Source organism: Dreissena polymorpha, chromosome 13 (genome assembly GCF_020536995.1).
Source record: "Dreissena polymorpha isolate Duluth1 chromosome 13, UMN_Dpol_1.0, whole genome shotgun sequence".
Lineage (NCBI taxonomy): Eukaryota > Metazoa > Mollusca > Bivalvia > Myida > Dreissenidae > Dreissena > Dreissena polymorpha.
Window position 1 is genome coordinate 65,559,139 of NC_068367.1, and position 13,116 is coordinate 65,572,254.

General features: G+C 34.9%; 1 protein-coding gene and 1 long non-coding RNA gene across 2 annotated transcripts in view; one reads left to right on the plus strand and one right to left on the minus strand.

Annotated features, from left to right (window-relative positions):
- LOC127855262 (uncharacterized) overlaps positions 1-13,116 on the plus strand; it is a 41,920-nt gene that overhangs the window by 20,594 nt on the left and 8,210 nt on the right. Inside the window, exons 2-4 of the mRNA XM_052390710.1 lie at positions 5,764-6,749; positions 7,548-7,906; positions 8,553-8,618. Coding sequence (XP_052246670.1) covers positions 5,764-6,749; positions 7,548-7,897 — 1,336 coding nt within the window. The 3' untranslated portion in view covers positions 7,898-7,906; positions 8,553-8,618. The remainder of the gene's footprint in view (positions 1-5,763; positions 6,750-7,547; positions 7,907-8,552; positions 8,619-13,116) is intronic.
- Positions 11,581-12,243, minus strand: LOC127855297 (uncharacterized). Its single transcript, XR_008037466.1, has 2 exons — positions 12,046-12,243; positions 11,581-11,749 (listed from the first exon to the last, which is right to left on the minus strand). It is a non-coding gene; the product is annotated as an uncharacterized LOC127855297 (long non-coding RNA).

The following is a 13,116-nucleotide window of genomic DNA, read 5'->3' on the forward strand; positions in this document are numbered from 1 at the left end:
GTTCCTGATTGTCTTGAAGTGTTCATGAAATCATGAACAACATTTCACCGGGGCAATTTTGAGAACTGGTATAAGATGGTCTTAAGGTTTGGGATGATATTAGTCCACAATTGAACTGGTTGTTTTTTTGAAGAAATCCTTATAACTCAGAACACAAGTAGAAGAATCCGCTTTTACGGACTTAGTTTTTTTTTCCTTTTACTGCATGGGAATATTGGTTTAAAATTTAACTTTCTGAGGGACTACAAATGCCTAAAAATACGTATCTAAGTAATAAAGGGTTATATGATGTAAAATGTGACCTGTTCATGCGAAAATGGGTCTTATGCCATGTGGGGCTAGGGTAGTTCCCGACCAGCCTTCACATCCACACAGTCTGGTCAGTATAACCCTTTCCACAAACAAGACCCTGAAACCTTATGTGAGTAAAGCAGACAGGGCCGCTGGCCAAACATGGAATAAGACCTTTTTTTGCATGACCGGACTCATATGTCAAGAGTTGTTCTGGCAAAATTATTATTAATGTCTAAAGATACAATATGTGCCAAAAGCCGCATATCAAATTACTATATATTGCTTTAAAGTCCTGGCACCATTATTTATTTCATCCTCCTTAACAAATCAAGTCCATTACCAGTCCGTTTTAAATTACTGTAGACATTTTATTGGTACAAAAATTCCAAACAGACAATTGTTTGATTGCGAGTACAAGTCCCATTTAATTGTGGCGACATCTATTTCTAAGCGTTCATTAAAATTTTCTCTACAACCCGGCTGGTACTTTACTGCGCTCAGAGAAACATTATAAAATTTTCAATTACTATATTCATGAACGTGGTTCTTATTAATTAAATCTAGGCTTTTATACAGATTTAATCACCATTGATTTTCAGTAGAACATTATTTCTATTAAAGAACAGTCCTGTCGGTTTTATTACGACTGTCAATAAAAATGAAAAAAACAACATTGGCTATATAGTTTAATTAATCAATGTCACCATTGGATGCTGGAAGTATTCTAAATTTTACTGTATTAATTTGAAATTGATATGAAAATTGTGCAAATTTTAATCAATAGCCTAAGGTTTCTGACCAGTGTAATGATGATGGATTCATATTTTTAGCAGATAATGGTTGACGTTATTTGATACATATATTGATAAAAAAACAATAGCAATTTATAATATTTTCTGAATTGTTTTTGCCTCTTCATTTTTATGTTTGATGTTTAGAAGTAGTAGACTAGGCGATGAAGATAAGAGTTGCACACGTAGTTTTTAATCTTGATGTCAATCTTTCATTTAATAAATATTTCTCTTTTTTTGCAGTTTTTTTATTGATACATTTTTATTTAGGTGTTCAATGGTTAAAGATATGACTATTAGGCCATCACTTCTTTTCCCTAATTATTGCATGTATAATTTGTTTTCGAGAAAAAAAAAACACTTATAAAAAGCACATTTAAGGGTATAAATGTTAGAATGCCCTTAAAGAAACTTGTTACACAAAGATAATATGTTATCAATTTTCAGTTTGTCACTTTTGAGTAAGTTAAAATACTTTACGTAAGAAAACCAGGATCAAAATATCATTACAGCTATAAGTCATTTTTTGTTGCCAACACAAATTATGTTTTTCCAGGTATGAACAAATATTCCCCCCCCCCAAAAAACATGTTGTTTTCATTATTACAAAACAAACAGTTAAATAATTGCTCACAAATAAAATAATAGATGTAGATATTAAATAAATACAACTTCTCCCTATGATAGACTTTTTCCACACAACTGTTAATCTACTCAAAAATGAAGAGTTTTGTTATCTAGGGGAGACAACTTTGATAAACCTTATTCCTTCTTGCTGTGGAGCGTTTCTTGAGGAATCTACCAATAAATATTCCCAAGCCATGATGCCCAGTACCAAATACATACTCTAAGTATTCTTGGAATGAAAAATGCCCAGATATGCTAGTGGTATTTCATTTTGATACTGGGCAGACATGAGCTGGTCTATGTAACGTCTCTTTCCAGCTGTGAAAATTGGTCGATTTCAGACAAATTAAACTGAGAATCATTTTGAAACCGATTACTTATTCTTTGGTTTATGGATACATATCAGGCAAAAAATCACTCATTATCTTCGTTCGAAAATGCGTGCTTATATTTGTCCATTATGTTATTATGCCCCCCTTCGAAAAAGGGGGGGTATATTGCTTTGCTCATGTCGGTCAGTCGGTCGGTCGGTCGGTCAGTCGGTCCGTCCGTCCACCAGGTGGTTGTCAGACGATAACTCAAGAACGCTTGGGCCTAGGATCATGAAACTTCATAGGTACATTGATCATGACTTGCAGATGACCTCTATTGATTTTGAGGTCACTAGGTCAAAGGTCAAGGTCACGGGCACCCGAAATAGTAAAATGGTTTCCGGATGATAACTGAAGAACGCATACGCCTAGGATCATGAAACTTCATGGGTAGATTGATCATGACTCGCAGATGACCCCTATTGATTTTGAGGTCACTAGGTCAAAGGTCAAGGTCACGGTGACCCGAAATAGTAAAATGGTTTCCGGATGATAACTCAAGAACGCATAGGCCTAGGATCATGAAACTTCATGGGTAGATTGATCATGACTCGCAGATGACTCCTATTGATTTTGAGGTCACTAGGTCAAAGGTCGAGGTCACGGTGATCCGAAATAGTAAAATGATTTTGGGATGATAATTCAAGAACGCATATGCCTAGGATCATGAAACTTCATAGGTAGATTGATCATGACTTGCAGATGACCCCTATTGATTTTCAGGTCACAGGGTCAAAGGTCAAGGTCACAGTGACAAAAGTCGTATTCACACAATGGCTGCCAGTACAACGGACAGGCCATATGGGGGGCATGCATGTTTTACAAACAGCCCTTGTTAATAATTGAAACAATACAAGAACGCGTGAGATCGGCAATGTAAATAAAACAATTTTTAGTTAGCCTACGGTACGGATTTTTTCTCCCCCCCCAATTTTTTTTTTGCTTCAAAAACTTTTTTTCCTGTTTTTTTTGGCTTCAAAAAGTACATGCGCGTTATACACAAATGCGCCTCATACGGAACGTTTTACGGTAAACCGAATCGAACGATAACAGTATACATACCACTTATCTAATGTGCACATTTATCCGATAATCCAATATAATTACATCACTTACGAAAAAATAATGTTTAACATTTATGACAAGAAATATGTTTACGAACTTCGTAAACAAATTCATATGCCTAAGCCATTTTTCAGAAAAAATAGTACAGTGCATTATGGGACACAGCTTTCATTGGACGAGCGAATTTAAATTTAGATCGAATGCAATACGATACATGTACAAAGAAATGTTTTATTGTGTCATACGCAGCATGTAAAAAACGTGCTTTCCTTGGACTTTCTGATAACGGGCAAAAATTTAAGTGCATCTCTGTTAAGTATTACAATGCGTTAGCATGTAAATAAATCATCAGGACTTTTAAAATTTATTTTTCGTATACGTACTGAAACATTAAACACGCACAAAGATATTTTTATTTATCAAGCATGTGTAGCATATAATAAACGATAACACACTTACACAGCCATAGTTTATACAATTAAATACAATACACGATAAATGCAAAACATAAACAGGTAATCGTTTTAGATAACTTTAATTTGATAATTATTCCGCTTGCACTTGCCTTATTGAAATTAGCGCACCGAACCGCTCTGATAGGGAATACATGTAATAAAACACCGACTCGCAAGTTTTCACACCTTTATTAACATTACACAACAGATTAACACTAATTAGCTGTCGAGTGTCGTTTAACCTCTAATCGATTAAAATCAGTTAAACGGACGAATAAAGCAATCAAGCTGTGATTTTGCCGGCTTCTTTGAATTTATGAAAATACATGAAGTTGCATAACATGGATTTGAATCAGTATGGAAGGTTGGAGAAAAAACGGGATCCAAGGACCCCCCGCATTATATTGGACACAGCGTTATAACGGACCGCACTATATTGGAGTTACAGTGTATATCTAGGGAATGCTTTGATCTACAGCCAGGCAACATGTTTAATGTTTACATCGAGGAAAATTAAGAGGTCAATCCATTTTTTGGTCAAAAGGTCAAAGGTAACAGAAGATTATAACATGAAATTATAAAGATTTAGTAGTCAGTTTTAGTTCCTGTTATAACCATAATAACAATATTTTAAGCAGATTTTCAATTATGATAAAAGTTATATTACAGTACTGCCATTATTAAATGCATTTAATAATTGAATTTTAATCCATTTAAGACAACTGCATTAATGTCAAAAAATTATGAAGAAACATATGGAGTTGCACGAGTTTACCTGACAATTAAAATGTCACAGTGACTCAACTTAGAAAAATGGTTTTCGGATGATAACTCAAGAACGCTTACGCCTAGGATCATGAAACTTCAAAGGTACATTGATCATCACTGGCAGATGACCCCTATTGATTTTCAGGTCACTAGGTCAAAGGTCAAGGTCACAGTGACTCGAAACAGTAAAATGGTTTCCTAATGATAACTCAAGAATAATTAGGAACATTTTGAACAAACATATGGAGTTGCACACGCTAATCTGACCATTCAAACATTTAACAATGGTGTCTTTACTTTTCCACAAAAAGATCACGTGACAACAACAAAAGCAAAATAATCACAATAGGTTAAATAACAACAACAAATATTGGGAGATAGTAGACCAAGTTGCATGTCATAAGTCGCTCATCACAGGCTAGATTGAACATACTGAGTTTGGGAATAGACATTAAATATACGTCATGCTAGTTTTTTTGTGGGATGGAAGAGCATTAATGATCTTTTCTTGCATGTGTTATTATGGATAGTGTGGTCAAGGTGTACAATGATACTAAAACTGAAAACAATATTAACTACTAGAAATGTATTCTTAGTACATGGATACCTCTACAATCCAATTTGTCCCACAACTGCACAAATGTCTTTAAATTATGAACAAACATATGGAGTTGCACAAGTTAACCTGACAATTACTATGTTACTGTAGAAGTATCCCTCTATTTGAGTAACGCTTCTCGTAATTGAAAAAATATTATCGTTTGGTTAAAGGGATTGTCACATAACTCTTCTTATGTAAAAAAACAAACTTTAAAAAAATATCAATGTGCATAATTTCACATGGTGGGCTATACTTTAAGAATAGTTCATCCCTCTATCAGCTGTACTCTTTGAGTTACTCACAACACAATTTTAAATGTGATTTCTTTGCTAAACAGGGCCATAAGTCTGGGTATGTTGAAAAAGACATATCAAACTATGCATGTGGGTAAAATTACACAATGATAAATATTTATGTAAAGTGTTAGTCCTCTTGTAGCAAGCAATACTGTTTATTTTACACTGCACTTATTTTAAAATGTCATTTTTGTATAAATATGAGACATTACTACAATTATGATGAAAACAACAGAAACAACATATAGAAGTGCGCATTTGCTCACATGCCTGGTTACTGTACTTGTTAAGTTGCAGAAATACATGCTGAGTTATATACAACAGAAAAGTCACGCAGATGGATGGAAAAGTGCTTATCTATGAACCCCCATTTTAAGCCCAAGAAGTGTTAATTTATTGTCCATGTATGTTTTTATTTGACACTATACTTGTTTTAAATTACATAATATCACTGACTATTCCTTGGTATGTACATGTATTAATTGTTTATTTCAGCCAGTGCAGAGAAGTGACCCAGATTTCGGAGCTGACCAACTCGCAGCCCTCAGGCCTGAAGGGACTGTCAGTGGAGCTGGAAACTGTCCTGGGGGAAATTAAAACCCTGCAGATCAGTCAGGAGGCCAGCATTCAGTCATTGCAGGGAACATACAAGAAACATGGGGCACTCATGATGGAACAAATGCGTGGCAATTTAAATACTTATATAGATAAATGTGGTAATAATTCTGTGGGAACATCAGGTGGAAATGAGCAATATTTAAAAGAAGAGATGTGTAGGAATGTTGTTTCTATCTTGAATGAATTTGATATTACTGCGAAGGAACTTAACGAGATGAAAGATGAAGTTATAAGCATTAAAGGGTCAGTTACAAGTTCTATTCATAAATGCACCAGTCTTCACAATGACTTGTCACAATTCCATGAAATTGTTCAGAAAATTGGAGATAATAAGGAGCTCTGCCTTATAGCCAGCATAAAATGTAAGCATATAATACAGCAGGCACTGACTCTGCTGGGAAAGTCAGGCAAGGTGTTTAATGTCCAGAGTAATGCTAAGCACAATGTGAGAATACCAAGTGATTCAGGTGTATGTTGGATCACAGACATATGTGTTCTGACTGATGGGCAGGTGCTGGTCGCAGACTGGGAGAATAAGAGGTTCAAGCTGCTGAACCAGCAGTACCAGGTGGTGAGTCACTGTGATGTGACTGAATATGTAAGGGACATGTGTCAGATCACACGCAGTGAGGTTGCGGTGGCTCTGGATAAGAATGCTAGCAACACACATAATGTCCAGTTTATTACAGTCACCCAGAGCCAGCTCACTCTTGGTAGGAAGCTTGAGTTACAACATGAATGTACAAGTATTGCCTGCCATCAGGGAGAACTGTTTATCTGCTCTGGTACTGCTCTGTTCAAGTACACACTATATGGCAAACAGCTCTGCAGACTCTATGAAGATAAGTCATCTGATGATACAGGTAAGAATCATGGTGAATTCATCCTGATAACATTCGTATTATGTCTAGTCAAATTGTTTTATTTTAAATCCATACAATGACAAATTTGGGAATTTTTATCCACTAAATGAACCGAATTGGTATTTTTTTTAATCAACAAATATTGACCCTTTAGGCCATTATCTTATTATTTTCAAAAAAAATCTTATAAATTATAGTTATATACTTTGTGAGATGATAATAAAATAAAATTCAGATGTAATAGCAGAAAACCTGCTGATGTATTATAAAATATTTGTTATATAAGTCAAATGTGCCCTTTGAATGCTACAGTACATAGTAGCCAAAACAAGATTCTGAAATATTGATTTATAAACATGAGTAATGAAGTATTTTGACTGTCACTACATGGCATGTCTATAAATAGAAACTGAGTTCCTGGGAAAGAGACACTTTCTGACCTGGTCTTAATTTTGTGTTTGTTAAATGATTGTACATGTACAATATGTTTACCTGTTGATAGAACTGTGCAATTGTTTCAGTATGTGTAATTGTTTCCATCTGTGTAATTGTTTTTATTCAATTCATATCTTACTCACCAGTTGCATTTCAACATGTCAAAAGTTAACACAATAGCTCTGCTACTGAAGTTTATTGTCACGCTTAACTATTGAATCATTGAAATGTATGCATATATTTTAGATGTGTAAAGGCCTATTTATAACAACATATGCGTAATACAATATCACTGCAGTATGTTTAATAAGATTATTTTACATTTACAGTAATTCAATATCTTGATGTTACTCTGTTTTGCAGTAGAGAAGTGTGCTGTGAGTCCCACAGGAGACAGGCTGTACATCATAAGCTACTGGAAGAACAAGCTTCACACCCTGGCCAGGGATGGCACACTCCTGGCTACATACACAGACCCAGCACTAAGTTGGCCACATGGTCTACATGTGACCCCTGCAGGCCAGGTGCTGGTCTGTGGAGACTGGTCCCACACTGTACTACAGGTGGGCTGGGAGGGAGAGAGTAAGCTGGCTACGCTGGCTACTCAGAAGGATGGTATGAGGTACCCATGGTCAGTCTGCTACAGCAGCTCCTCATCATCTATCATTGTGGGACAGCAGGGGGACAACATCCTGGTGTTCAGAGTGGAATAGTGTGTACATGTATGTATTAGTTGTTGTAATTAGTGATTAGTATTTCAATCAAAATGTGTTGTTTAGCATACGATTAATATTTCAATGAAAATGTGTTGTATGTTAAACATAGTAGTGTGTGATGTTACAATACAACATTAAGTGTGTAGTAAAAGATATAAATAATTTATGTACACATATTGTTATATGCTTATACACTGTAAGGGTTTTTGGTTGAACATCACATCTAAAACATATTATGTTATGTATTCATAATATTTGTGTCATTATTGTCCTAAAATTTAGTTAATGTAAACTATGCATGAAAAAACAAAGCATTTCGACTGAAAATTTAATATTTGTACATAGATGGACATGTACATAGCAACTGAGGCTATTTTTAGACTTTTATTTCTATAAGCACCATGCCATGTAAGAAATGTATATTGATGAATAGTTTTTTTAAAATATGAATTAGTTTAAGTAATCTTTGGAGGAATATATTTTGATGTTTTGTGTAATGTTTACAGAATATTAACACAGGATGTGAGATTTATTAATTTAAATTGTTTTATGCTGTTTAACATGTGTTATTGATTGTTATAACATGTATATAAACGTGTGTGAATCCTAAGCATACATACAAGCAATACATCAATCTATCCTGCTGCTCCAGTGGCTGCTGAGTCAGGACAAGGTTGCTGAGGATGTGGTGGACAAGGATGACCGGAATACACAGAAGGTAACATAGACCCTTTGTCAGACCTTTTCCTTGCCATTTTGGGGGAAAATGCAAATAGTGTGGAATTTGGATTTTTTGCGCACGAAAAATCCATTGATTTGGAAAAAATATTTTATATAACTCTTTCTTATACTTCAAATTATAATAATAAAATGATATAATGATAGTACTATATTGTTTACATCTAATTTAAATATAATTGAGATATAGTAATCATGAGGAACTTATCATAAAAAAGAACACGCTTGTGTATGGTTCTATTTAACAGACCCATAAATATGCCAGAAAAAGGCCTGCTTGTGTATTTCCTATGTATTAGGAATGCAAAAAAGATGAGGTGGAAAAAAAAAAGGAAGAATTTACATAACATACAATTTTCTCTATAATTGTTTTTTTTATATTTTAAAATCATTTATATTCGTGGATTTCTCAGTTTCATACATGCCATAATTTTTCAGACCAATTCCGGGACATTGAGTTAAATTGTCCGGGACTTTTGCCGATTTTCCGGGACATGTATAGAATGTAGCGATATTTATAGACATATGCATTTTTGGTACGTTTTTTTTTTGTTTCGCATCGTTAATTGCAAATGTTCGAAAGCCTATCCGAAATACACTTGATCTATTAACGTCAAATTAAACATTACTACTTCAGTTACTAGATACAAGCTACGTGTTTTCAGTGTAAGCGTTCTAAACATAGATGGTGACGTCACTGCGGTTTTGTTATTAAGACCGGTGTGTAATACGTAGTTGTTGATACACCTTTATTCATTTATAACATTTATATAATAAAAAATACAACAATACAGTACGGTTAGATCCTCAACTCAAATCAATTCACAATACATACAACCAATCACAATAAAACAAATACAACTTCTTTGTCGGTTAAACGTAAGAACATAAACTGCTTTTAATTTTTTACTCAGCGATGTTGGACTTCAGATGTGTGAACAACTATCCTTTGCCCTTACGCAGCGGAAAATAATGACGTAGTAGATTAAAGTCAATTAACAACCACATTAAACAATGCCGCCTTATCGGTTTGACCGCGAATGTGAGACAATCGATATGATAACAGGACCCCTGTTAATTGATCAATTTTGACACGTAGCGTTGTCTTCCTATTCGGGTAGGCATTGTCATGGAGACGCTGCAGAAATACACTGATTCAGGGTGCAGTTAAGCCTAAGATAAGGTACATGTATTTATGGATTTTGTAAATTCCGGGACATTTGACAGATTTTCGGGACAGCGGGACAAATTCTTCATTTCCGGGACTGTCCCGGACAATCCGGGACGTATAGCATGTATGCTCAGTTTGGAAAAATAAATGAGGAATTTGTGTCAGTTAAATGCCCATGTGTTTGTGTTAAATTTGTGGATCGGTCAACCCTTAAAATCAACAAAGCATAATGTCCCACAAATATTACTGATTTGACAGTGTACCTGTGTATTAAGAATACCAAAAATGAAGTGGATAAGAATTGCATGATATCATAGAAGGTAAAATGGCGTCTATTCTTGTGTATATCACTGTTAATAGCACTAATTTACTTCTTAGTACTTGTTTTACTTGAGTATCAATAACTCAAACCCATCTTCAGCCTAAAGCTTTCCAAACCTCTGACAGTAACACAAAACCTGAAGAATTTCCGTCATCCCCATGCAGGCCTTTGGATGTTTCGCGCAAAAAATCTCAATCCTGAAAAAGCATTTTTTCCCAAAATGGTCTGGGAAAGGCCTGCCATGTTGCCTTGAGGTTTTACACAGTTGTGCGATGGTTAATATGATTTGAATCTATTACTTAGAATGCCTTGGTTTTATAGAGCCTGTTTGCCAGGGGGTTTTAAATTTTGGTGTTTATACAGTATTGTTTTTTGTCAAATTTGGGGTCCAAACTCCACCCCATTCGCAATCCTAAAACTATATTTTTTCCTCAAACGACTGTCTAAAATTTTCAATTGAATGTAAAAGTGAAAATATGGTAATTTTTAGCCGGATTTTTTTCGAAAAAATCTCGGCTTATAGATTGATGTTGTCGGGCGGGCGGGGGGGCGGGCGGGCGGGCGGGGGTGGCGGCGTGCTCGAAAATGTTAAAGTTCTTATTTCATGGTATAACTTTGGTATGCTTGGACCTAGAGTCTTCAAACTTGACATGAAGGTTGGCCAGGATTAACAGATGACCACTGGTCATTTCAAGGTCATTCATTTGAAGGTCAAGGTCACTGTGACCTTCAATATAAAAAATGTTAAAGTTGTTATAACTTTGGTATGCTTGGACCTAGAGTCTTGAAACTTGACATGAAGGTTGGCCATAACTAGTTAGTAACCACTGGTCATTTCAAGGTCATTCATTTGAAGGTCAAGGTCACTGTGACCTTGAATGTAAAAATGTTAAAGTTCTTATTTCATGGTATAACTTTGGTATGCTTGGACCTAGAGTCTTCAAACTTGACATGAAGGTTGGCCAGGATTAACAGATGACCACTGGTCATTTCAAGGTCATTCATTTGAAGGTGAAGGTCACTGTGACCTTCAATATAAAAATGTTAAAGTTGTTATAACTTTGGTATGCTTGGACCTAGAGTCTTGAAACTTGACATGAAGGTTGGCCAGAACTAGTAAGTAACCACTGGACATTTCAAGGTCATTCATTTGAAGGTCAAGGTCACTGTGACCTTGAATGTAAAAATGTTAAAGTTGTTATAACTTTGGTATGCTTGGACCTAGAGTCTTGAAACTTGACATGAAGGTTGGCCAGAACTAGTAAGTAACCACTGGACATTTCAAGGTCATTCATTTGAAGGTCAAGGTCACTGTGACCTTGAATGTAAAAATGTTAAAGTTCTTATTTCATGTTATAACTTTGGTATGCTTGTACCTAGAGTCTTCAAACTTGAAATAAAGATTGGCCAGTACTAGAAGATGACCACTGGTCATTTCAATGTCATTCATTTGAAGGTCAAGGTCACTGTGACCTTAAATGTTAAAATGTTAAAATTGTTATAACTTTGGTATGCTTTGACATAGAGTCTTCAAACTTGACATGAAGGTTTGCAAGCACACTTAGATGACCACTGGTCATTTCAAGGTCATTCATTCTAAGGTCAAGGTCACTGTGACCTTGAATGTAAAAATGTTAAAGTTCTTATAACTTTGGTAGGTAAAAATGTTAAAGTTCTTATTCCATGTTATAACTTTGGTTGCTTGTACCTAGAGTCTTCAAACTTGACATAAAGGTTGGCCAGTACTAGAAGATCACCACTGCTCATTTCAATGTCATTCATTTGAAGGTCAAGGTCACTGTGACCTTCAATGTTAAAATGTTAAAATTGTTATAACTTTGGTATGCTTGGACCTAGAATCTCAAACTTGAGATCAAACTTTCCTAATTGTCAATTCAAGTTCATATTTGTGACCTTAAATGTTATTGTTGTTCATGTATATGCATGCATTCAAAACATAACACAAGGTTTGCTCATGCCTTGAAAAGTACTTACATTTCATTTTGACCTTTGAACAATATTTCAGTAATTTAAGTATTGCATTGACAAAAACACGAAAGGTACTTTCCTGTCATTTAAATCAAAAATCCGGCTTCAATGCGGTCATCTCCGACCGCGGAACTCTTGTTCACTGTTGAATTGAGCTGAAAAGAATTAACAGTTCAAAAGAGTAAGTTAAAATTGTGGTAACTGACCAATTATCTGTAACTTAACTTGCTACTAGATGTTTATAAAAAATATATATTATATTCGATATTTTACATGACTGTCCCAGTCATCTAAGGTGAGCGGAACTGTATTTTTATAAGGATCGGAGTTAGTGTTCGTGAGTCATATAAATAGATATATCGTTGCAGGAAAACGAATCATTTCTGTCGTCAGTTGTCAAACAAAAATACGGTTGTTAATAAAATGCATTATTTTTATCTTTCTGGGATATTGTTTTAGTATTTTGATGCTGCATTAACAAATATAAGTGTATATGAAGTGAAACACCAAAAATAAACAACGGTTGCGATAGACACCTATAAACATAGCATATACTGTTAGATGTGTATAATGCCACTCAAAGAAAAAGAAATTTATCACAATATCAAGTTTGTCTCCCTATCCAGCTCTCTAACTTGAGCCTTAGTTAATATAATATTGAACACCCTTATTCTCAAGTGTATAGTATTTCTAAGCAAAAAACCAGCAACACCAATGTCCCAATTTTTGGGAAAAAAAATCAATTTTTCCCAATTGGAAGGGCCCCGCCCTTTTTCCTAAAACAGTAAAAAAGAGTTTTACAGTCAGTTTTTTGTATGCATGCAACTGCAACAATGTAAGGTCAAATGATTTCCTACCTAGAAAATTAAGGTCATAAACTAAATAATTAAGAGATTTATCTTTGTCACTAATTGCTACCAAGTTTCACTCTGCAACAATTTTTAATCCAATTTTTACCAAAATTTGCTTTTGAGTTAGAGTTAACAATCACTGTTT